The sequence below is a fragment of the Nothoprocta perdicaria genome, unplaced genomic scaffold (genome assembly GCF_003342845.1).
Source record: "Nothoprocta perdicaria isolate Ctin4 unplaced genomic scaffold, notPer1 scaffold_59, whole genome shotgun sequence".
Taxonomy (NCBI): domain Eukaryota; kingdom Metazoa; phylum Chordata; class Aves; order Tinamiformes; family Tinamidae; genus Nothoprocta; species Nothoprocta perdicaria.
In genome coordinates, this window is record NW_020455854.1 from 1236476 (window position 1) to 1261811 (window position 25336).

General features: G+C 43.7%; 1 protein-coding gene across 3 annotated transcripts in view; it reads left to right on the forward strand.

Moving 5' to 3' along the window:
* The window catches only part of XPO6 (exportin 6), a 53266-nt gene that overhangs the window by 2627 nt on the left and 25303 nt on the right, over positions 1-25336 (forward strand). For all 3 annotated transcript variants that reach the window (XM_026048981.1, XM_026048982.1, XM_026048983.1), the window contains exons 2-6: positions 13474-13564; positions 14795-14907; positions 17357-17554; positions 21547-21706; positions 22030-22107. In XM_026048981.1, coding sequence (XP_025904766.1) covers positions 13513-13564; positions 14795-14907; positions 17357-17554; positions 21547-21706; positions 22030-22107 — 601 coding nt within the window. In that variant the 5' untranslated portion in view covers positions 13474-13512. The remainder of the gene's footprint in view (positions 1-13473; positions 13565-14794; positions 14908-17356; positions 17555-21546; positions 21707-22029; positions 22108-25336) is intronic.

Genomic DNA, 25336 nt, shown 5'->3' on the forward strand with positions numbered 1-25336 from the left:
CGGGCAGCTTCCCCCCCAAAATACGGGCAGCTTCCCCCCCAAAATACGGGCAGCTTCCCCCCCAAAATACGGGCAGCTTCCCCCCCAAAATACGGGCAGCTTCTCTTTCTTGACCTGCTGGAGGGGATCCGCGTGTGGACTCCTCGGTGCGAGGTGTGTTGGGCGGCACAAGCCTGTTGATCTAAAGCAGCCTCCTTGCAGCTGCTTGGTAAGTAGGGAGTTGTGCCCAGCAGCGCTGAATCCGCTCTGGAGAGCGTCCCTCACCCAGTGGCACCCTGTCTGACTGCAGGCTGTGGTTGTTGGCCTCAATTTCAGCCGCTTCCCATCTTAAACTGTGTTGGGCAATGCGAGATCAGGCCTTCAGGAAACCAGGATCCCAACTCGTAGGCAGCAACCCATTGGCAACGTGTAACCTGATGTGTTTCTGTTGCTTTTGCACTGTTGCTTGTCTGGTGAAACCCTGCTCTTTGTAGCCCCTTGAACTTGAGTTTCATTAGGCCCCTCGAGATATCTTGGTAGTTCCGAGCGTATCTGCTGGAATGGGATGTAGCATCCTTGAAAACTTTGGGTGGCAGACTGCCACTCGCAGATGTAGTTTCGTACACATTGCTCGAGCAATTGGAGCGACCTCTCTGCATGCACAGGATGGACTCYTGGCCTGTGTGCTGAGAGTTGTGGCTTTTTCTAAATCTAGCATCAGCAAAACCAAGCAGGGGAAAAAAGTCTTATTAATAAGTGCCTCAATTGTAAAAGCTGAATAAATGTTATGGTTGAACTCTTAAGAATTTGATGAACTTGTATGGAGGAAAGTGTACTATGCACGCAGAARAAAGGCAATTGACTCCTATTCTTCAAGACATATATTAATCATTGCAAATGGCAAAAGGAATCATTAGTTCTTGCCTTGCCTGCAAATAAACATGCTCATTTGGCCCGATGATTTACAGCTTTTTCTTTCAAGTACCAAATTCTTGGTTCCCACGAAAGCCAAGCAGGGATGGGAACAGTGAGTGACAGTCATTGGGCTGTCCTCTGTAGCCCTGGAATGCTTGACATTGGGTTCRTGGGCAGTGTTTTTCCTTTTGTTTTTGTTTTCTTGAATTTTACAAATGGGCATGTGCTTCCACTAATGCCCCCTTCTTCCAGGAAACAGCTGGAAGAGTTGAGGCTGAAGGTGGGATCCCAGGAGGTYGAATGGAGCAGTAAAATGCAATTAAACTTCCCTGTTAAAACATGGGTTTGAGGAAGACAGTCCCATTAGCTGAAGTTGCAGTGGGTTGAAACTSAAGCGGGTAAACAATAGAACCATTGATGAGTTGGAGCTTTCTTCCTGAACTGGGGAGGAATGATGAGAACGACCCATTGTAAAGGCGGCAGGGAAAACTGCAACGCGCTCAAAAATGCCCTTGCAATGTCAGAAATTCCTGCACTTCTAGTATGCTCTGATTCCACAATCTTTTACCGCCGTGGAAGAACTGTTTCTTATCATAAGAACCTTGAATCCACACACAATCAGCCTGTTGCTTTTTGAGAAGTTAACAGTTCTTCAACAGCTCTACCAAAGAGCTTTGTGCTCCTGACACTGCCCAGGGCTGTTCTTGGGAGCTTGTGACACATCACGCTGTAGTGGGAGTTGTGTGTGTCTGGTGAACAGTTTTTGCACGGCATCCAGCTGTGTTTTTACTGAGTGGTGTGCATCAGTGTTGGTGATGTCTTGATATCTATGTGGGGAGGTAAAAAGGTGGGTAGAATCTGCTGTTGCAAATGGAAATTTTTGGAGGCAAGTTAACCTTTAAAYGCAGAATAACGAGATCCATCCTACATACTCAGTTAGCACTTCTCAAACTTTACTAGCTCAAGAAATATAACTAAAACTACTTAAGTTTAGGATCTGTTTGGTGATTTTTAGCAAAAAGCTTCAAAATACGCATTGTTCATARGAAGAGTCCTTGAATACTCCTTAATCCGTGAAGGATGGTTCATCTCTGAACTAGTAGGAGATGAGTTACAGAAAACATCATGGGCTCTGCATTGCAGAGCTACTGTGTTCTTGTATTCTGTCTAGGATTTATAGCCCACCAACTGTGGAAAGAGCAGCGTAGAGGTTTCCTCCAGGAAGTGCTGTTTTCTTAGGTATGTGTCCTTAAAGAAATCGCACAAAGTCAGCCCTCCAGTTGGAGGACTGCAAGCAGATCACTCACATATATGGGCTTTACATGCCATGAAAAATGTCTTGTTTTGTATCATGGGGTCTGATAAGCACATAGCTAAGTAGAAAGCGTTCACCACAAGTAGCAGCAAGAGTGTCCAGAAAAGCCTATTTCTCTGTTCTGCATGAAGCAAATATATCTGTAAAAAGGGAGGTAGACAAGGGGCAGAGTATAGCTTGAGTCTTTCCCAAAGTTGTCCATGCCAGCATCCCGGCTTTTATGTTAGAGCTCCCATAATTACCTTACGAATTATTTTGTAGCAGTAAAGTCCTATTTTTTTAATGCACCAAAGCTTCCTATGAAGAACTGACAATGATTTGAGCCATCCATTTGCTGAGAARTAAGGTACGTCCAGCTTGCAGAGTAGTTAGGAGGTGTAGCTTATTCCTCTACTCTTAATTACCGAATAGATTGCTAAATTACCCAAACAGCTCATAATTAATGTGTGCGAGCATAGCTGGCACTGGGGCTGGGTCAGGCCCCCCACAGCCCCTCTTTTGGGGCTGCTTCTGAGAGCCGCTCTGAAGGCGGCGGGAGGGTTTTGGCTCTCGCAGGCCCTGTGCCTTGGCTCTGCCGTGGCTGCGTGGGTGCAGGGGGATGTTCTGCTCTCCCCTTGCCCACGTCTGGCGAGCAGGGGCCCTGTCGCAGGCTCTGCCCCGGTCCCGGCAGGCAGGAAGTGCCGGCGCGGGTCGGGACCGTCGCCGCTCAAGGGGAACGGGGCYGGCGGTCCCTTCCCGCGGCCGCTCTGTGTGTACCCCCACATAGCCGCCTAACGCGCAGCAGCAAAGCTAGGCTCGTGTGCTGCAGCAGTCCCAGGTTCCCTCAGCTTCCTGTATATCCCCTAAAATGCATCGTTTGAGAATAAAAGTAAACCTGTTTTAAACCCTTCTCACTCACGCTAGTGAGTAGAGAATGGGAACTTCTAWGCGCCAGCCTCAGTGCTAACATCTAGCTTCCCTTTTTGGCCTTGCAGTTGCATAACTTTTTGTGCCCCATGACTGTTATCCCTGTTTTATTAAATCATAAAATAAAAGCTAAGCTTTGAAGCCTGTAAAGGGTTTCGTATATTTATTAGTATTGAACTAAAGCTTCTTTGTAAGTGCAGAGTATAGCGCTATGTGCTACACAGCCAAGAGACCGATCTTCTGCCTGAGGTGGCTGTGTATAAATAAGAAACTTGTGGGTCAGTTCTGGCAAAGTTAGAGGAAAGGGGAATTACAGCCAAGCTGCAGTTGAAAACTCATGTTAAGTGTGGCTATTGAGGGTATTTCTCCCATAATGAAAGCTGTTTCTCTGACAAACACAGCTAACTTGGTGTATGCACATAATACCTTGCACTATCTATAGCAGTTATATCATACATGGCATGTTTCAAAGAGCTGAGTAACTAAATGTAGGCTGCACTGTCTCCAGTAAGACTAAAAGGTGTCAAGGCAAAATTGTTGAGCTCTGATTTGCATCAAGATGCACTGAACTATCTTGAAAAACCTCTTCCTACCAGATGCTGTTGGTGGTATCCACTGCTCGGTGAGTGCTGGTTGTTGAGATTATTTTAGCAGAAAAGTGTTAGCGCTTGGCGTGTATGATTAAGTTCATGCAGGAACTCAGCACTGGGAAGAGACTGCTCAATCCTTAAAAGCTTTTACGAGTTTATATTCTGTTTAATTATTTTAAAGCGTATTGTTAGGTGTTGCCATTTGTCTCGTTAATGGCTTGAACAGGAGTGTGAGGACAGGGAGTTGCACTTAATTTTTAATGGCTACAGGTATCTGCAAAATAAATGATGAAGCTTTTACGTGAAGATGACAAAGTGTCTTAAAATCCTTCCAAATCATGTCCTGTCAGTAGATGCTCTTCTGTTTCTGTTTGGGTCCTTGCTGCCTTGGCCTCCTGTGTATCCCAGATGTTAATGTAAGTTTTCTGCTTCTTGAGAGGAAATTAAGTTCCTTACCAGGCTCATCTTGCTAAAATAGAAAGCTTAGAATGGCAGTTATAATAATGCATGCCAGTTCTGTTGGAAAGGTTTTGTTGTTCCAATGCCGCTGTAAACAGTAGCGAGTTGGTACAAGAAAAACATATATAAGTGTATTTTTTCAGTGTGCAAGTGCTGCTGTTCGAGAAGCTGCTCATTCATCCTGGAACTCGCTTCTGTCTGCGAGCACATGGTGAGAAACGGGGATTTAATATTTTATTAAAACTTTAATTACAAAGTGAATCCCTTTCAAAGGGGATTTTTATATTTTCTTTTTGAGAAAGGTGCATAYGTGACTCTTCCTAATAGGAGACAGCTTTGGAAATCCTGCCTTGTGCATGCTTTGTTCTCTCCAAGGGACAGAAGCAGTTACTGAGGGTCCCTTTCTTTTGGACTGAGCACCGTTTATTTGGCTGGAGTTGGTCCAAAAGGCTGCCCGGGCTGCTCGCTGCTAAACRACGTGTTTAAAAGAAAGAGGTGACTCTAAGGAGAGTTTTATATTTATTACAGCTTTTTATCACACACATCTCTTGCTCTCTTCCATCCTCCTCTGTGGTCTAGGYGACTTACCATGCTGGGATACCACATGTTGGGGGAAAAAGAGGTTTGAGCATTTTAAAGTATCAAATGTTCATCCRTAAGTGCAAGAAAAAAATGTGTTCTTTGTACTAAAAGTCAGATMATTTTTCTTTCTTTTTTTTCAGCCAAACTTTAGCTAAAGGACTATAGTTTTGTAATGTTCCCTTTGGAGTTCATCTTACATGCTGCTGCCCTGCACTGTTCACGTGTTGTTCTGTACCACGTGAGYGAGAAGATTTAAGCCTTTTTCTTGGTACTTTATAGTAGTTTATATTCCACGTTGCTCACRCASAYATGCTGTCAGCCATAACATGATGTYCTTGGAATGTTTTCCAGGACTTCCTTTTTTAATCTATAAATGCAGTGGATGTGCTCTCTCAAAATGAGCGTTAAGCTGTCTGCATTCACATGGGCCAGCACTGTCACCTTGCTCGTGCAAGCCTGGATTGGCTTGTGCAGATAGAAGGAGTACTTGGATAGGACTCCCTTGACTGTCCTTGCAGCGTGGCTCTTGTCCCAGGCTTTGGAGTGGCCCTTCCTGCGCTCCGGGCGCCTGATATGGGAGAGGACAGACCCGTTCACCACCAAGATCCTGCAGGTTCCCTGTAGGTGCCTTTTGGGGAAGCTGCACAGGGAGGATGTGAGGTGACAAGATTGCAAAAGTGCCCYGCGTGCAGACATGAATTTCTAGGCTGCACTGGCAGATTTTAGGTTATTTGTGTACTCTAGGAGAGAGCCAGACCAAGCTTGTGGTCCCTGAGTATCCATAACTTGGCAGGTAGGCAGCTGACCACCCGTGGCAGACTTGTGACTTTATTCAGGGTCTGTTCATCTGCAAAGCGTATGTTGACTTCATGACCTGTTGCCTTTTTCTCATTAATGAGGTTTCATTCTGGGTGTTACTGGTGGTGTCTTAAAAATTGGTGAATGGYCACCCATCACTGTCTGGACCAGATGTCCCCTGAGGAGTATCGTTCGTCAAATTGCTGAATTGAAGGGAATTTAAATCCATTCCGAAAAGCGAGTCAAAAAGCCGTTCTTGTACTATGATAATCCACAGTTTTATGATGTAGAATATGGATCTCGGTAGCCTGCGCTGGACCCCTCTGCATGTCCTGCTGCTCTCTGCTGTACTTGTGGCAACTGCTTGTTTGAGGAAATAGCCCGTGGCTGAGCTCAAGCCCAGTAAATCACTGGGCAAGTGAGTGGCACATGATGGGCYGGAGCTCCCCATGATGCAAGCCCTATGGCTGCTTGGTTTGGTTTTTAAGTAAAAAAGTCTTGCAGTGTTCATGTCATCTTGCTGTAATGCTTTTATTAACCTCGTCTACCACATCTGGTGGGATTCTGAAAGATTCTGAGATCTTTGTAGCTCGTGGATTTTAATGCTTTATGGTCGCGGTGTTTCCACAGGATTGCTGTCTCACTTGAACACCTAAACAAGTGTGAAATGGTCCGTGCAGGGACCTTCAAACTTACATCCCGGTTAGCCGAACCTGCCTGCACAAGAAAGCTTAAGGAACATGATTCCATGGGTGCTCTGCAAGCTGCTTGCTGGCACGTGCGGTTTGCACTGAAGGTGGGCTCCTTATCCCACTGCAGAAATCAGGTTATTGCTGGTGACTCTCTGCAGCTTGTTCTATGCAGCAGTGTTCATATGGTCATTTTAAGGCCTTAGCGGATGTTTAAGTGAAATACATTGCATCTGGGATGTCCCAGAATCCGGAAAACCCCAGTGCAGACTGAGATGTCTCRCATGATGAGCGGATGCAGGTGGAGGGCCCTTGAGGAGCTCCCGTGCTGCTCACCTGCTTGGTCACAGCAGGCGCTGCACAAATGCAGGCGACCTGCTGTGCTGCTCGACTCCTCTGTGGGTTTCCTTCAGATACAGCAATAATTCATTCTTCTTGGGTAGATTTATTTAGCTTGAATTGTGGTATCACAGAAATAAGTTTGCAAAATGAGCGTCTAATTGCTGAGGCTGTGGTTGTTAAAGAAGCGACCAGGTAGTGTTCTGCAGCCAGAAAATCTCTCTTGCAGCAGCACTAGGCGCCTCAACTGTTCTCACAGCATAGAACGAAGCTTAGTCTGGTTTCAGTTCATTAAACCACAAAAACATGTCTGAAGTGCGACACGGAAATTGCGAGTAAAGCCTGAGCACGCTCGATATCATCAGCAGGAGGCTGCGCGGGGCGCCCGCGTTCCGGGCGCCGTGCACTGCTTCCGATGGGCAGGCTGCTGCTTCAGCCTCCCTTCTGCTGTGCTGCTAAGGAGAGAAGTTCGTAATGCCAGGCTGCAAGCCAGTGATTTAGCCGGAAAAATGGTTAAAAGTAATAAGTACTCCTGCCTTTGAGTGCCTTGGAGAGTGTGTGTGCATCTTTTCTAGGTGCATCAGGTGTTTTTTATACCTATGCTTGTTTAAACACCTGAAAATTGTGATTTTACTGATGAAATAATATTGTTCTTCAGCTCTTTGGTGACTTCATTGTGTCTAGCGATGATGTCTGGGCTTTGCCAGCAACCCCAAAAGGGGACCCTGGGAGCCACGCGAGCGGGCTTGGAGTGCCCCACGTCCTTCTGCGAGTGTCACTGGGGTGTTCGCTGCTGTGTCAGCCTGTGACTAGGCAGGAAGGATCTCCGTGAGGCATCCTACTGATTCTTAAAGTAAATAGCATTTGTAATACTTGAGTACACATACGTGCATGCACGTAGGTATGTGTATCATTAAATTAGTCTCAATCGAATGTCCTTGAAAATTATCTATAGCACTGTAAAATAATTGTAAAATCCGATACGGAAGAAAATACAGCTGTTGAGCTGTAATAGCTTGGGAGTTTTTGTGTGTGATTTATACTGTTAAGTAACTGCACAAATTTGGAAACAGAAGTTTCCAAGATAGAAAAAGGGGGTCATTATAATTTGAGGAGCCAAAGTAGGATGATACTGAGTTATTTTGTACTAGAAATTGCTTAATTATTGTTGTTATTCCACATCCACCAGCTCGCTGGTGGCTTTRTAGAAATTTCCTGCTGTTTGAGAACAGTGGGCAGTAGTTCTGCATTTGGTGTTCTCCCGACATCCCATTTTACTGGGAATCGTTGCCCTGTGATGAGCCCAAGCTGGAGGATGGAGCTGCGTCGTGACAAGATAAGCAACCTTGATAAGCAGGAGGAGGCTGCGCTGTGAAGGGCTCTGCCCTTTGGAAGGGGAGCTAGAAGGAGGCTCAAGAAAATGGGGAGGCCGGSGTCGTGCTGTGCTGGTTGGAGAGCTGCGTTCTGTAGGGATTTACGGAGCAAGGAGGCTTGATGCGCTGGTAGGTGCCAGTGAGGATGTCTTGGGTGTGAAAAGTGTTCGCTGGCATCTTGCCCCAGCGCAGCTGTTGAAAGGAGGATGGAACAGGAGTGGGTGTCTGAATTCCAAATGCAACGGGTGCAGAGGTGATGAGTAACAGCTCCTCACTGGGAAGAGTTCCTCCTGCTCCAATAGAGAGGTTGCAGCGCTGCCTGCGTGCATGGGTTACCTTCATTTGTCTCCCTTATATCTGTCTCCAAATATCTTTGAAAGGAAAAAGTCAGCAACAGACAAAAGCCTCCCCCCTTACAGTTATCATCAGCACGAGATGCCCTATTTAGAGCCTCATTTATGTGATCAATACTCAGCTGAGCTGCTAATAGCAAACGTTGAAAGGTTAACAGCTTGTATTTTTATGGAAAGCCATTAGAGAAAAGCTTTCCTCCAAGAGAGACTCTCTTTTTAAAAGCATTTATTTATGAAAGCAAAACCCGATTGAATCTCTCCTTTCCAGTGCAACTGTTTTAGAATTGCTAAAGCTAGAATGCTTAGGACAGTCCTAGTTTGTGGCTCTGACCTTTAGAGGATGTAAAATGATGGAAGAAGATGACAAACCCAGAGAACTCTTCTGAATAAAATGTAGATTGCTTTATAACGCACCCCTGTGTTTTCCAGAACGGCCGTATTCTTAATGGGAAGCAGAGTATCATCTTGGGTCTTACGCAAGCTAAAATTAGTCATGTGCTTTCTATTAAAGCAAATGTACAATGTCTAAATTGCAATCCAAAAACCCTTATGTTAATGCAGCCCCAAGCATTTATTTATAATCTATATGCTGTCATGTTTATTCTTTACAGTAAACATATTATACTGGTTTTACTTGGTTATTCTTCAGAAGTGGGTGAGTAACTCATCCCAGCCAAACGTTTTAGTCATAAAGCTACAGACTAAAATTATTACGGAGCTGGGTTTTGGTAGTGAGGAAGACTTTACTTCTTCGGGCCTTATAAGAGAGAGTGAACTGGAGTTTAAGCATCCTAAGATGCTATAGCTTTTCAAATGTCTCTATTATTATAACATTTAATTATATAATCTAATGATATATGTAATTATATAATGTAACAGTGTGTTAGCAGAAGTCAGGTAATGATTCCCGCGCCTTAAAATATAATTGAACGGAAGCCAAGGATTCAGCTGATAACCAGGTTTTGTAAATACTCCTTTTGATACTCTAATGGGTGGAGAATGTTTCTGCACATGCAATTACTTGGTAGCAAATTCTAATTATTTCTCTCCATCAGGTAGCTGATCCCCTCAGCTGTGCCTGGCTGCGCCAGGTGGGTACGGAAGCTTTGGAGCTCAGCAGTGAATGGCACGAGCAGGCACCTGCACACCTCTTGCTTGATGGCTCTTATGTAATACCTCTAATGAGACAAGTAATACCTTTATTGGTAGTATGTAATACCTTTAATGAGAATTCTTGTTCATGAGACAAAAGTGGGGCTGGGGGGTGTGGAGGCCAAGGTGCGCGTTGTCTCCCACCCTTACCTGTGTGAGGTCTGCTCCGATGGGCTGTCCCACTTCCAAGGAAGAGCTGATGTGTGACACAGCTGGCATCTCCCTTTCAAGGGGACTCGCAGTGCAGTGTACCCGCTCCAAGCTCTTTTGTTTTTGTTATCTGCATCCATTTGAGAGTGATTCAGCTTTGAGAGGAGTCCATGTAGCTCCTGAGCTGGCACAGAGGGAGGCAATGGGAGGCAGCTGGGGCACCTCCTGCCTTAGGTGGCAATCAGGGTGTGAATTACCTTATGAATTGTCCCCAGAAGCTATTTGCAGGGTGTAAAAGGAGCTGTTGTCTGCCAGTCTTTGGGGAGGATCAACTGCCACACATCTCATGCCATCTTGAAAGCAGTCTGAGGATCCAGTTTGGGTTTCCTAATGGTCTGCAGCTCTCTGTGCCTTTGCACTTCAGTTCATTTGCTTTCTCTCGACTATTCACTGACTTTTTCTGCTAACCAAGTTGTGACCTATTGTGACATCTTTGGCTGGGATTTTTCTGAATCTCGCAGCTAAAATCCTTTCCTGGTGCAGTCTCATGGCATTAGCTCCCTTATCACATGTAGGAAACCTGAAGCACTGGAACTAGTGTAGGTAGTGACGGGGCAAATTGCACATGGATTGCTTTCTGTGAATTGTGAAGTTTCTCGTGGTAGAAAACTCACCACCTGCTCTGAAAACTGGTTTCATAAAAACATATATTATTGTTCCTCAAATGGTTGTGGTAGAGAGTAAATGCCATTCCTTGAAAGCCTTCTCTGGCCTTAAATACACAGTGGGAGGAGGAGGCCAGGTGCGTTTTATGACCTGCAAAAACGAGTGGGAAGTTATTTCTACCTTAACAAGGTTTCTCAACGCCTTACGAAGATGAGGCAACCTGCCAGGCCTTACCTGGAAAATCTGCAGCATATTTTGGTCATGACGGTCCAGGATTCATGACTTTCTGTGACAATATCTGCAGTGGAATTTGCTCTTGGCCTGAATGGGCGTTTCAGACCACTGAAGCTTTATTTCTTTGCTTAGTCTTTGCCAAGCAAGGACTTGCTGCTGGTGGCACAGGGGTGGTCCTTGGCTTTTAGTATTGCTGGGTGAAGTCAAGCAATAGGTTGGTTGGTTGTCTTTCCAAAGAGGGTGGTGGGAAGCAGCACGTGCTTTTCTTCAATGTGTTCCCACTGTGGAATAACTTCTGCTGGCCTGAATGCTGCCAGTTCTGGCTTTGCCATAGGGTTTCGTCTTGTCGCATGGGGCTTCCTCAGCACTATTTGCTCAGACCAACGTGATACTTTCCAGTTCCTTCATCCCTTTCTTCAACAGAGTTTCCTAGAAGAAAGTTAACGGCGTGTTAAAGTGAATTACAGCACTGAGGTGCAGGATATGCTAAAGACAGGTACTGCTGCTGCTTCTGTTGTGGTCTCGCTATAGCTAATCCAGTTGTGGAGTGACTAAGTGTGCGGTAAGCTTGCCCTGCAGCTCCTCCTGTCATGAAGACCCTCTTATCAGGCTCTGAAAGGCGGCAGATCCAGCAGGCTTTAGAAGTGGCGAACCTGGGGAATGCCCAAAGGCGTTGGCAAATGCAGAAAGTGCCCTTCTCCCTTTTATGTGGAGCTGGAACCGAGCGCCCTGGGGAGCGCCCGAGAGGCGCCCCTGTTTGCGGAGCGGCCGCTGGGCAGGGTGCTGATTGCTTCAGACAACTGGGGCTGCTCCTCCTTCCCTTGGCAGCGCGTCCGGAACAGCCCGGAGAGGCAAACAGGAGAGGAAAGCAATCTCCCAGGCCACACGTTTCCCTCTGCCCCAAGTCGGTCCCGGAATCTGGCCAGCTTCAGAGCATGTGGACCTTTCTCCATAAAATTCCATTTGAAGAAGACTGCTAAATGTCAGGTGATTTTATTATTAATATTATTATTTTTATATATTTTTTTCCAGCCCATCCCTGGCCCAAAGGGAAAGTTAGAGGTAGAACAGCTCCAAAGTTAGAGCCAGGCATACGGAGCAAGCATTTGTCTGGGAGGGCAGTGTGCCCCTCTCCAACGTGGTAAGCAGACGTGTGACCCGTGCACCGCAGGACAGCTGCAGCCCAGCTAAAATGTGCCCCTCTGGCAGCCAAGCCATAACAGTAGCCTTGTGAGTCCTCTTTCATTTTCCTTTGGCTCTGTGAGTACTGTGACTATGATATTTTCTGTAAAAGATATGAAGTGGGTTCCTAAGAAGGGGCTCTTAAGTAATGTCATCTTCAAGACCTCATTGCCAAGGCATTGTAAAGTCCGTGGAGGATATGTTGGTGTTTCTAGGAACTCTGCAACGTACTTCCAAAAGTAGGCTTGGAAATCTTAAATAATAGACTGTTGTACATAAAAATCTTGACTTTTCTCGGTACGAGGAATGTGGCTTCGCCACATCCATGTGGCCCAAGTTGGCAACAGCTCTTGGGAGGTTTGGTGTCTGAAACTGCCCGTGGGCCTCGCTCTGCTGCTGAGCAGCCAACAACTGACTTGCAGGGAGTTGCTTAAACATGGGATTTCTTATGTCCACTTGTGATTGGGAACAAGCATCCAGGAAGGAATTTAGAACGATGCACACATCCAGGAAAGAAATGTGTAGAACTGGTAATGTGGCTATAGCCCAGTATCACTTAGGGGTTCTACTTAATTAAAATCTTTAAGGTGACTCTTAATGCACTATGTTGCGCTTATCTAGCAGGTGGTGACTGACAGAAAGAAGCAACAGTTGAGTATTTGGAAGGGTCACGTTGAAGGTCAGGCTTCCAGTGCAAGAAACAGTTTTCAAGGAAGCACCTTTAAGTAGATTAAAGAAATGATAATGGGCATTTGATCTTGCTTAAGATGACAAGGCTTTGATTTCATTGGAGCTTATTGTAAGTTATTTCTCACTAAGAGGATATTTTTTGCTAAAATGCTAGAGCACATCTTGCTTTATTTGTTTGGTTTTGAATGGAAGGGAGGGGAGAGGAAAGGTGAGATGAAATGCAGTGTTATTTCGCTAAGTAATTGAAGATGTGCAATGTCCTGCTGAGCATCCCGTGCTGTTTGCTGGGAGAACAGAGCTGAATTAATTCTCTCCTGCTGTTGCATTGAGTTTGTGGTTCTCCTGGGGTGTTAATGCAGTGTCAGGCTTTGAGGAAACGCTCTCCTGCTCCCGGGCTCCGGCGCTTGAGAACCCAGGGCTGCGTGAGGGAACAAAAACCAGTGTGGAGGCACGTGCTGTTTCTGCAGTCCTCACGCTTGCTGTTCTCTCTGCAATTGGCCTCTTCCAGGAACGCTGCCTGTCAGGGCTTTTGTTTCTCTTTTTATTGTTGTTTGCAGAAGATATCCCATTGCTCTTTTAATGAATTGCTTTGCTTCCACGTAGAAGAAGATTTGGTCTCGGGACTTGATGCGTTTATTATTGATAGCTTATTATTTGATAGTTTATTGATTAGTATTAGTTTATTCTTGATGAATTGACAATGTTAAAAGAAGTCAAGCAATGGAATACTCATATATCACTTTCCAGAAATCTGCCCCTTCCCTGATGTTTGGAGCAGCTCCTTCCTGAGCACCATCAGTGGTGGCCAAGTCTCGCTCCTCAAGCACACGGAGCAGAAGGAAACAACTCTGAACAAATGGACTCTAAAAACCACCTTCAAAGCTTTCATTTGAGCAAATCTTGTTGCTACTTGACTCCCTTCTGCAGTTTAAATTCCAGATTATATTATCATGCTATACATGGACTCCAGACCTTCGCTTGCACATCTGACCTACTTGATGTTGGCTTCCAAGTGCTTTGCTTTATGGAGAAATCACACTTTAAACTGAATGCAAGCCAGAGCACAATTTAGCCTTAACTTTTTCCTTGAAATGTTTTCAGGCATCCGAAGAGGCCTCACTACGGGCTTTGGAGAGTCTAATGACAGAGTTTTTCCACAATTGCACAACAAATGAACGGAAACGTGAGATAGGTGAGTTCATGCCGTTTGTAATGAATGCTTGTGTTCTCCTTGTGCTGTTGCATACATCAGCAGATGTAAGTTGGTTGTCCTGTTAAACAAAAGTGATGGATGGAAGTGCTCTACTTGATATGGAAATGGCATCTTAGCCTCTCTTGCATATGATCTTAAAGAATGGGAGAATTCCTTAACACTTGTTGCACGATCTGGCTTTTGGAGATCCTAGGAAAAGTCCTGTCGATAACGTAGCAGTGGTTGCCTGCTCTTGCAGGCATGGAAAAGCACCTTCTTTCCCCAGAGTAATAACTTGGCTATTGTAAGAAAAGGATGTTATTTTTTCTCTCCCGTGCACTGTTGGGTTGCATGTCTCGGGAGAGCTTTGCTTTCTGCCTAGAGATGAAGCATAGACCTCAGATTCTTCATATGTTAAGAAGGGAAAGCAGGAGAATGTGCCTTAGGGTGCAATTGCAAGTGGAAGAAACTAATGAGGTTGTCTTCTGGTTGGCCTTATTAACTGTGTTCTTCTGCAAACTGGAAGCAAACTTCTACAGGTGCTCTAGATTAGCTTCCTGCATCTGTGGCTAATGGGCATAAATAGGCAAATCATCTGGCTGGTTGCTTTTCCTCTCAGACTTCTGCCATCTCTAGCTTTGGTACCAGAAATATCAGTGTGAAAGACATTTCTTTTTCATGTTTTATACATAGTCACTTGTTGTGCAGTGATCAAATCACATATCTGCTTTCTAATGCTCAGAGAAATCCTTGTTATACTGACCTACAATGAAAAAGTGCTCTCAAAGCAATCATGTTAAATCAATGATGTTTTAATGCTTTGTGTGAAGTCCGTGCAGTCTTTCACTATGACCTAATGTCCTACCATTTATCTTTTATTGATAAAATTGTTATATTTGGTAATATTGCCTGTTGCTCAAGTCGTCTGCTATTCCCTGTCATAATTTAATATTTTCTATGTATCATATTTTAGAATTAAACTTTTAGATTAGTGTTGTAATAATGCCAAAACAGTGTTTTCTGAAGTGACATGTTCATTTTGTTTTGACTGAAGCCTATGGTTAGATTGTTTTTAATACATCTGAGCGTGATTATTCCAGATTGTGTTGCCTTCTGAAAATAGATACCTTCCATGTTCAGTATGCTATATATATATGATATCTTTGATCTGTTTATAGCTTATATATTTTAATACTGTTTTTATTTTATTTTATTTTATTTTTTTTAAAGAGGAGCTTTTAAATAACTTTGCCCAGCAGATAGGAGCCTGGAGATTCTGCCTCTATTTCTTATCGAGTACAAGGAACGACTACGTGATGATGTACAGCTTGACTGTGTTTGAGGTGAGGTGTACACTGCTGTCTGCTCGGTGCCTTTTCCACGTCTCATGCAGGTTTTAGTTGGCAATTGATTGTATTTTAAAATGTTTGTCCAAAACAACAATCCTAATAAGTACAGCAATAAAGCTTGCTTTTATTGCTGTCTCCTAAAGGGATTATTTAATGGCTGGTTTAAGGTGGGAGAATATGAGTCTTTGCACACAAATTGAAGAAGTGCTTTCCTGGCATCTCCAAGTACCAATTGCCTACAATTTTAGAGGCTGCTCGAGTTTTCTTTACAATGCTTTTAGGAATATTATTGCCTTCATACTTTTTCAGGGTCAGAAATGAGTGCATGGTTATCTGCCACTAGCTCTTGCAAGCTGCAATGCAAAGAGGAAGGCAGAGTTACTTTTTGTTGTTGTTTTTCTGACATTAGTAGTTGTGGTTGATGCTCATTTGAACTACATCCAACAAGTTTAAATGCTACTTGTTGAGGAGAGGCTGCTTTTAGACCACATCCCACTTCTCACCTATTTATAAAAGAGAACAAACCTATGGTTAGAAGCCTGAATGTTGACTCTTTGCATAACTAGTTGACAAAACAAATGTGCTTTGTGAACAATTCAGTTTGCGGAACTGATTTCTCAGGGAACAGTGCACAGTCTTACACTAACGAAGCACAGTGCTCTATTTTGGGACGTGTCATGCCCTACCTTGGTCTATTTGTGGCCTTTTTTTTAATTGGACTCTTGACTGGTTTGGCAAAAAATACACAAAAATGATACAGGAGTTTGTTCCCTGCTCTGAAGGATGTCACACAGGAGCAGTTTGCAGCAATTAGAGCATTTTTCATGAGGAAAAGAAGTTTGACTGACCTCTGTTCCTGTGGAAGGAGTGGGGGGAGAAAAATGCCAAAAAAGTAATTGTGCCTCGGAGTCAGCAGAACAAAGAGATCACTGTCCAAGTGTAAACTGAGGGAAATGAGCCCCGGCTTAGCCGAGAGATCAGGATCTCCCAACTGAGAACCTGGAATTTCTGAATTTAACTATTGTAGCGCTGCCTGATCAAATGTGTTCCAATTGAATTTATCACTAAAGTGTCTATGTGAACACAAGAACACAGGGATTGTCCTCAAAACTTCCCAAGAACATTCTATTTTCTACGATGTCAGAAAAGCAACAGCAAATCCCCATGTCTCCCAGGCCAGATGAACAATTTTTCGATCTTGCTTGGAGATTTTTTGTTTTTTCCCCCTAAGTATTAATAGGTTCAGAAAGCTTTGACTTTAAAGTCAGGAGTAAGATAAAATTCTGTGGACATTAAGCATGAATATTAATGCTAAAGCACCCCCTTATTTAATGGGGCTTCTGAGATCTTGTTCTGGACTTCAGGAGTGAGGAACTCTTGTTCGCTTCATCTTGCTGAGTAAAACAAAGTTGTTGGTTTTAAGCATTGCTTCTAGATTGTAGCTTCTTGCCCCCAAAACAAAAAAACAACTTCTTTGAGGCACTTCATTTATAAATATCAGCGAAACTTCAATACTGTGAATTGCAGTTGTTCGCACCATAATTCCAGCGTACCATTTTCTTCGGCAAAGTACTTCACTGCACAGGATTGCTTTGCTTCAAATTCTCCAAGTGATTTGCCTGCAAATGGATACAGATGCTGCCTCGGTAGCAGGCCTCCTGAATAAGTCATCCTGAGAGGCTCAGCTACTAATACTCCAGAGGCCTTAAATGGGATTGTAGCATTGCAGGAAAGTAATTTTCCAACTTTGCCTTCTTATGGATATTGTGCATTTAAAAGTGGGCTGAAAGCTTTCTGTTAAAGTGGTATCTGGTCACTGCAAAGTTCTTGAACCGTGAGGTGACCTCCCAGCTTGGACCTTCAGGAGACCTTTGCTGCATGGGGTTCACCCAAAGCAGAACTTGCTTCCCTTTTGTTTGTGCCTTGTTTGGGTTGTACTTCCCCCTTTCAAAGGGCTCAGGGTTAAAAGATGGTGAAAAGGCTTTATTTTGTGTATCTCTAAAGTAGTTCTGTGTGATCTGGAAGTGATTAAATTGGTGCATGCTGCTTGCTGTCAGATACCAGCTGATCAAAATGCTGGGGTGCTCAAGACTGCATTGGTAGCAGTGCCTGGAGCAATGAAGCACATCTCATGAAACTGCTTAATGGTGGAGACACCCTACAAATCTGTCCTTGTGCCTTTTTTGGTTGGTGGTGGAGCTTGTACCTGTTCACTGTGTGCTGTGAGTGCTGAGCTTTACTCAGCAGCTTGAGATGTTCCTCTCCCAGTTGTCCAGGGACCTCATTTGGAGCAGCAAAGCGCAGTTAATGGTGTGGACCTTGTGCCTTCTCCTCAGCTCTTGGTCTGCCCTACACACAGGGTCTATTTGAAGATTTCTAGAAGAGAATAATTTTCTGTTTAACCTGCTAATGTGCTCATCTGGGAGGCCGTTTCTTTTTCCAGAACCTAATCAATAAGATGTGGCTTGGGGTCCCATCTCAAGACAAAATGGAGATCCGCAGCTGCCTGCCCAAGCTGCTTCTAGCTCACCACAAAACCCTGCCTTACTTCATCAGGAATAAACTCTGCAAAGTCATTGTGGATATTGGCCGCCAAGACTGGCCAATGTTCTATCATGACTTCTTCACTAACATCTTGCAGGTAAGAATATGTCTTTGGAAAATACGCTGAAATTTCTCAAAGAAAAAAATAGGTTAATTTGTGAAGAGACATTATAATGTTTCCTTGAATAATGGCTTCTCTTGATAAGGTTAAATAAGAAACAATTACATGAAAAGTGAAGAGTTTTCTCATTCCTTTCCTTTTTTTGAATAGCTCTTAGCTTCTTGCATTTTTTTCTCTCACTCCAACAATAATCTGGTATTAAATGCAGCCACCTTCTGACATTTAGGGGCATTTGGTGGCAGATCTGTGAATGCTCCTCTGCTGGCCAGGCAGTGTAGAGCGCTGTATGGCCAATGTGCTACGCGATCCGACAGCTGAGCCCTCCTGAGCCAACTGCACCTCCATGCCAGTTCTGTGCCAGGATCAGCAGGAGGGAACGTGCGCTGTACAGGTTAACTCTGTGCTCAGACACTGGGCTGGACACTGGGGACACTAGTTCCTTTGTGCCAACCCCGTTGTCAGGGTGAAGTGCTGCAAACTGCCCCGAGTTCTGCCAGCAAATGCCTCAGCACCTCTTGGTTTGGTTAAAACCGGAGTCTGGGATATGTCCATGAGATGAACTGGAGTCTACCAGGAATGCTGAGCAGCAGCTTTACTGGGCAGCTGAATGTCTAGGCGTGAGCAGCATTTCCCCAAGGCTTCCTGGATGTTTTGCAGCTCACATGGACCTGCGATGTCCTAGTGATGCTGCTCGTTTAAAGTTGACTCGACTGTATTTATACAGTGCTAAAGACATAGACATGACCAAGTCTTGGCCTACCTTGCTTTCTGTGATCTCTGTGAACCTGAACAAGACTCAGGAAGCTTCCAAAGTCTTCCTGATCATAATTAGAAATTCTTAGCTTGCCTTCTGTTACTCAGGTAGCAGGTTATGCAGGTGAAGATCTCTCAGCATTTTAGCCTCAAACTCAAGATACCTTCTTGAACAAACCATGTTGACATATTATTTTTTGCCAGAGCAGCAATATGGTGCACAACAAGTTTGAATTTAAACTGTTGAGAGTGTGTGGGGTATAGGTTATTCCAAGAAAAAATTCAGTAAAGCCCTGGCTGAGTCACTCTTGGGTGACTCTCAGAAAGGAAGTTTCTGAATCTTCTGTTGGAGATTTTTTTCACCTAATTTTAATGGCTAAAATTATGCTAAAAGTTTTTGGCACCTGATGCTGTAAAGTCCCAGACTGAAGCTGGTGGGGATTTTGAAGCAGCTTCTCAGAGGAGGATTAGAGCATGTGCCTGAGGGTCACAGATGTGACAGTGCTTCTGGTTTGAACTGTGCTGCTTTGTGATCCAGCATCTGCACTGCAAAGCTGGAGTCAAACGGTGCAGCCTGAGCCCAGCTCACTGCCTGCCTGTTTTGCGTGGAGTCCTGCATTCCCAGTTCCCTTAACTGTCTGGGACTAACCAGTTAACTAGTTAACTAACCAAAGTGCTGCCTGGCCTTTTCTGCTGGTGTGATTACATTGATGTGAATGCAGCTGTGCCTGCAGAGAAGCTGCAAGGCAGTAACTCGAGTAAATCACAGTCCCAAAGTGTCAGGAGTTTGTTTGTTAAGATGAATGGATCTAGTATTAATTGCCAAGTCAGAAAGTGACAGCTCTGCCTATGAGGCTTGTTAGCAACAGAAATAATCTCTTTTGTAAGAGCTCTCTATAATCACGTAGTGCAATATATCGTGTGCTTCCCCCCCTTGAATTAATCTTGCAATAAGTACCGTGACAACCGTCTGCAGTTTGGGTGTTTGGTTTTGCCTGGATTTGCAATTGAAATGGCCTCTGAGCTTCTGCTTTCTTTCCTGTCATGCTGGAGTTTAAGTGATTGCAGAGCCTGCTTTTGGGTATCTGGCTCTTCTCCAGCCTCCCCTTCCGGGCTCTGCTGCTGAAGGAGTGTTCCCATTCAGTTGGCTTCTGTAGCACAGACCTTCCCCAAATGTTCAGAGAAAGCATGTGAAGAATATTAATATTGAACCTTAAGACTCCCAAATTATGAAGAGTGGCAAAGAAGTTGCAGATAAAGCCCTATCTCAACTCCTCCTTCAAAGGTAATTTGAGCTGTTTGATTCTTTAGAATTGAGTTGTATCCCAGTACTCTAAATAGACTCGAAAACTTCATTGACCCACTGGGGGAAAAGGAACTTGAGCTGTCGTGCTATCATTATGCAAAAGCAGCAGTTCTTAGAAAATGCTGCTTCTGTGAAGGTCTGAATTTGTTTAACTTGAGCGGTGCAGTGCAGTAAACTTCCTGGTGTTGTCTGCAAGTATTCTGGGGAAAAGCTGAATCTCTTCATCGCTTACCAATATGTTCCATACTTCATTAACTTTCTTCTCTAGCCATTTGCTTCTTTGCCAAACATCTGCTTCAAATACCCGATTTAGGGTCATCTCTGCAGAAAGAAGTAACAGCTCTGCTGCTGGAAGAGGAACAGGGTTCTGGTCTGGTCTTCCCCCCTCCCTTAGCTGCCATCATTAGAACAACACAAATGTGGAAGAGGTTAATAGTCATTATGTTTATTGATAAACTCAGATTTGACATATGGATATAGTCTAAGGCTTGGATTTTTTTTCTTGAGTAAATCCTTCTGGTTTCTTGGGCTTAGTTAAGTGTAGATCCAAGTACAGTGATTTGAAGAAAGGAGATAGAGAGAGGCCACTTTTGCAAATTGGCGAGAGAGAAAAGCTTTGAAATATGAACTGCTGCATTAGTAATAACTCTTAAGATAAGTGAGAAATTAATCTGAGTAGTGACAGGTCCTGGGAGATCAAGCAATCAAGTGGCAACAGCTTAAGATGTTCATACTGTCCTAGCTGAGACTGCTGTGTTTATGGTCCTGTTTGAGCTTAAAGCTTCTGCTGAGGACCTTCATACTGCTGGGGACTACGTGGTGTAACCTGTGCACGTTGCCAGTCCCCCATGGCAAGTGTCACACAGCAGAAGACCCCTGTGTGAAGCTATTTGCTTGCCTTCACCATGGACACCAGCTAGAACTGAAAAGGCAACCCAAACTTCCTCACACTGGCTTTCTAAAGCCAGACTCGCCCTGTTCACATGGAGAGCTCACGTATGGGCTTCCCTCTTCGTGTGCTTCTCTAAGCTGTGGCCTGAGTCATGGTAAGTCAGCTTGTCTCTGCTTTGGGGCCTCCGTTTGAATAGGGCTGAGGTCAATCTGCATCAGGGAATTTGTGATTTAAAGCTTGCTTGTGATGGCCTTTATATTCATTCCTCCCTTTTCCCTCCTGCCCAGGGTTAGTACATAAGCTGCTTTGGATGTTCTAGCCCAGCAGAAAAGGGCAACATTAAGCTGAAAATGAAACTTTGTCCCACTTGAATTTGTCTCTAATATCCCAGAGGCTAATTAAGGCAAAAATGATGGCTTTTTTTTCTGGCTCTGGTCCCATGTTTTCTGTTCATACCATTCTTTTTAGAAGACTTACGTCATTTCCAGTATACAGATGCAGGGAGATATATCCCTTAATCGTATTCTCTGGGTCGTTCAATAATGACTGTGACTGTTTATCAAGTGTTAGAAGGAGCAAGATTTTTTTAATTTTAGTGTTGAATCTGCTTGGCTGGTGGACAGGCTCCGGAGTGAGTGGCTCCAGAAGCAGCCCCGTTGCAGAGCAAAACCACTGGTGCTGAGGCAATTCTGAGAAGCAGTGATGTTGGCAGACACCAGGCAGTAAACAAGGAACAAACTGTTACTGGTAAACATGTTGGAACAGCAAATGTGGGCAATGACATGATGAAAGCTTTCTTGTAACCCCAAGGATTCCCATGGTGCTTGGGCAGTTGCAACATTACGCATTAATGTCTCAGGAAATCAAATGGCTGCAGTTCTCTTTGCTCAACGTGTAGCACTATAAACTGTGGGAATTGATGCTGCCTTAGTCTTGAAGCACTGTTGAGCTGCTAGTGTTACTGAGCTCTGACATTTCTGCAGAATGTTATACCATGTGCGTGTGGCTTCCTTTCAGTTAATTCAGTCACCTGTAACCACTCCTCTGGGACTGATCATGTTGAAAACGACTTCGGAAGAACTGGCCTGTCCACGAGAGGATCTTAGCGTAGCCCGGAAAGAAGAACTACGGAAGCTGCTCCTGGACCAGGTGCAAACGGTGCTTGGGCTTCTCACAGGTACGAGTGAACTGCGTTGGCAGCTTTGAAACAAGAAGGCTGCGCTCCTGCTGTTAGTGAAGCAAGGGAGGGCTTGGTGGTGGCTGCTTTCTGCTGCTTGAACATCATCAGTTCTGCTTAGGCCCTGCCTCAGCTTACTGCAAAACAAGCTTCTGCAGCACGAAAGATCTTTGTAAGCATTTTGTGATTTCTTCAAGTTCTCTAAGAGAAGACAGTGTTCCTAGTCAAAGCACACTATCATCAAGATCTACTGAAGTCATGATCTTTGTGGTTTGGTTTGGTTTGGTTTTTTAGCGTGTTTTAAAGAATGTCTCTTTGGCCAGGTATTTTGGAGAGCATCTGGGACAAGCACAGCGTTACTGCTGCCACTCCACCACCATCCCCAACCTCAGGAGAAAGTGGTAAGGATGGCTAAAACCGAGTGCTTCTGCTTTAAAGTAGCTGGGGATAATATCTTGTATCTTAACTTGCAATATGAAGCATAGGTTCCTTCCTTTATGTCTAACCTATTGTGGTAACCTTTTCCTAAAGCTGTATGTAGGCCAACAGATTTCTGCTCAGTAAGGTACATCTTGCCAGAAAAAGTAACTTGCACAGCAGGAAATGCTCCACGGAAAAGGCAGCTCCATTCAAGAGTGCCCCTATAGCTTCCTGTCGTCTTCAGATGGCAGTAAGCTTTCTGTAGTGTCGATTCAAAATGCTTTGATATCAGTGATGTGAGTGTCATCTGTGAATGACAGCTGTAAAGGCACATCAGAAGCCAGATAAGTAAAACTGCAGCTCTGATTTTAAAATCTATAGGACTTTGCACATACGTTCTGCTACTCTTAGTCTTTTACATGACTCTTTCCAATCTGTGCTTGTTTACATATATGTTCCTTAGTTACCTTTAAAATAACGTATAAGAACATGTATAGCAGCATAAGAAATGCACTATATGTTATACCGCTATATATGTTCTTACGCATTTAATTTATGCTTTTAAGATAAATAGTGACAGCTATGGGTATAGAGAATTACCGCAAACATAAAGGTATCCTTGATGACTCCCAGTTTATCTGGTACATTGAAGTAGCAAGGACCTTTTCAACAAGCTTGCCCAGGACTTGCTGTCCAGCAGCAGATGATGTGTTTGTTCCTGCTGCTCAGAATATGGAGCAAGGAGAAACACTGATGCTGTGAAATCACCATTTTGTTTAAAAATTCTTACCTTGACTGTCTGCTTTAAACAAAGGAAGGAATTCTATGAAGCCCAGTTGCATATGGGGGAGAGGAAAGACTTTTGGATCTAATTTTTTTTCTTTCTCCAGGATGATTATTGATAGAGAGTTATGGTCAGGATGTATTGTGTTCTGTGAATTAACAAAGATGCCTTTGACTCGCTTATTTTTAGGATATCAAATCAAAGTTGTGTCGTTAGGATATCAAATCACTTCCTGGTGGCCAAGTTGCACTAATCAACTGTATTTAGAATTTTCCTGTGTTGAGGTAATGCGAAATTTTCACATTTAAATGAGAATTGGACAAAAATTTCAAATGCTTCTGTCCTAGAAGAGCATAAGACATATATATAGAAAAATAATTTTTTGAAAAGAACTGAATTTTAAGGGGAAAATTCTGCTTCAGTAAACAAATCTTCTTAAAAAATGAAAAAGAGGAGCTCTGCCTGGAGCATCGCTCTTTATGAGTGAGCTGCTAGGACAGGGCAGGAATCCTCCCTTCATCCACCGTGCCAGCAAGTGCTTCACCATACTGTGCTGTGACATTAAAAAAGATTGTCTTCCAAGGCAAAAAGCTGATTAATGCTGGTTTCCACGCTGTTGGTAGCAAGTGACTCAGTGGTCAATAATGCTGTATTTGTACAGAGCAGCTTGAATTGCTTGGTAAGCCAAATGCCTTCTAGCAGAGTGTTATTTAATGCAGACAAATTCAAGGTCATACCTATGGAACAGGGAGCTGCACCTTGGACAGCGGTTTTGAGAATTCTCCTTCACCGAGAGCTTTGAAGTGCTAATATCTTAAACTGGAATAACCCACAAGTCTTCTCTTCTGTTGCCGGGATTTGCAGTAGACACGTTAAATGGAGCAAAGTCTGAGGTCATTCACAGTGGAAGTCCTTTCCAAACCTCCTCTCAGGTCCTCAGGGAATCACTAGATCTGGATGCCCTGTCTTCTCACCTGTGCATTCAATTGGTGGTGATTTTAGATAATATTTCTGAACATGGACATGCCCTGTATTTCTCACAGGTTCAGAACTCTCCAGGTCTTCCCCATCCCCCTCTCTTGAACATCAACAAAAGAAAGGCTTCTCACACAACGTATTCTCAGGATAATTTCTAGTAATTCAGACTGCACCTATAGTTCATTTGGAAATTCCAGACCAAGTTTCATAGGTTCTGGCCTATGTAATTCTTTTTATTTGAAACTTTTTTCCCCCATTACATCTGCGTTCCCTTAACTACTCTCATCTTATTTAAACTCACTGCAATTCAACATCTCAAATTCCAAAGCAGCAGCATTGAGTGCTTCTTCCTTCTGTCCATTGATAGCTCAATTTTTATAGACTTTTTCCCCTTTGATTTCTTCATTAACTTTGTTACCTTTTAATATGATGAGTGTCAAGGTTCACAGAATGAAATAAAAGCACCAGACTATAAGTGGCTTTGGACACGTTTTCCAGGGTTTATTTGCAGATGGCAATGAATGAATTTTTGGAAGGTGAATTGTGTGAGAAAGATGAGTTCAGCAATATTCTGCTCTGAAATTCTGCCTTGTGTATTATTAGTTGTTTCTCTGTCCTTCAGGTGAAGTAAATCGTGTTCCAAAAGTCCTTTAAGTTCCTCTAAATCCTTAATATCGTCTGTTAGAACCCAAATCTCTTTAGGAACTTGTTAAATCTATAATTCTTTATTTTTGTTCAGGGAAACTTGCTGCAAGCCTTGTGCAGTTTTTAAATTGCATTTAAAGGCTCTGCTAAACTCATTTCTTACAACACTCAAGCCAAAGAACTATATTTCCTTATACTAGGAAACACTGGAGTTACTGGATCAGTGTGGAATTTACTCATCCCTAATCTCTCAGTCTCTAAATGTTTTCTTGGCAAGGTTTATGTCTTTTTACTTCATGAATACCTTCCTTTGGCACATTCACTCACGTATGGTAAACAAATGAGGAACAGAAGTAAATATTTGCTGCTTCTTTCTCCAGCAAAGCTAACGTGATCCTAGAACCCTCCAGGAGCTTTCTCCTTGTGGCATGAATGCTGTTGTTCCTGTAGACTTATTGCTTATTTTCAAGGATAGCAAATATCACTTAAAAACACTCTGAGCTTCAATGATTTAATTGGGTGCAAGAGAGGTATTCGGACAAACTGCTGTGAAGTTGGAAATGTAATGAGAAATTTCTTGCTGAGGTTGATGTGTTAGAAGATAGGAGTCTTTGTTGTCGGATTCTGTGGAATTTGCTAACCTGGACATTTGAAATACATAGAAGCTTTTCTACTTCTGCACAAGCCCAATGCAAGTAGCTCTTGAGTTGCAGCACACTTGCAGGTGTGCTCAGTGTGATGGGGTGGAGCTAGCTTGATATTAAGGCTTAAAGTGCAGAGTTCACTAATTCAGCTCAAGGAAC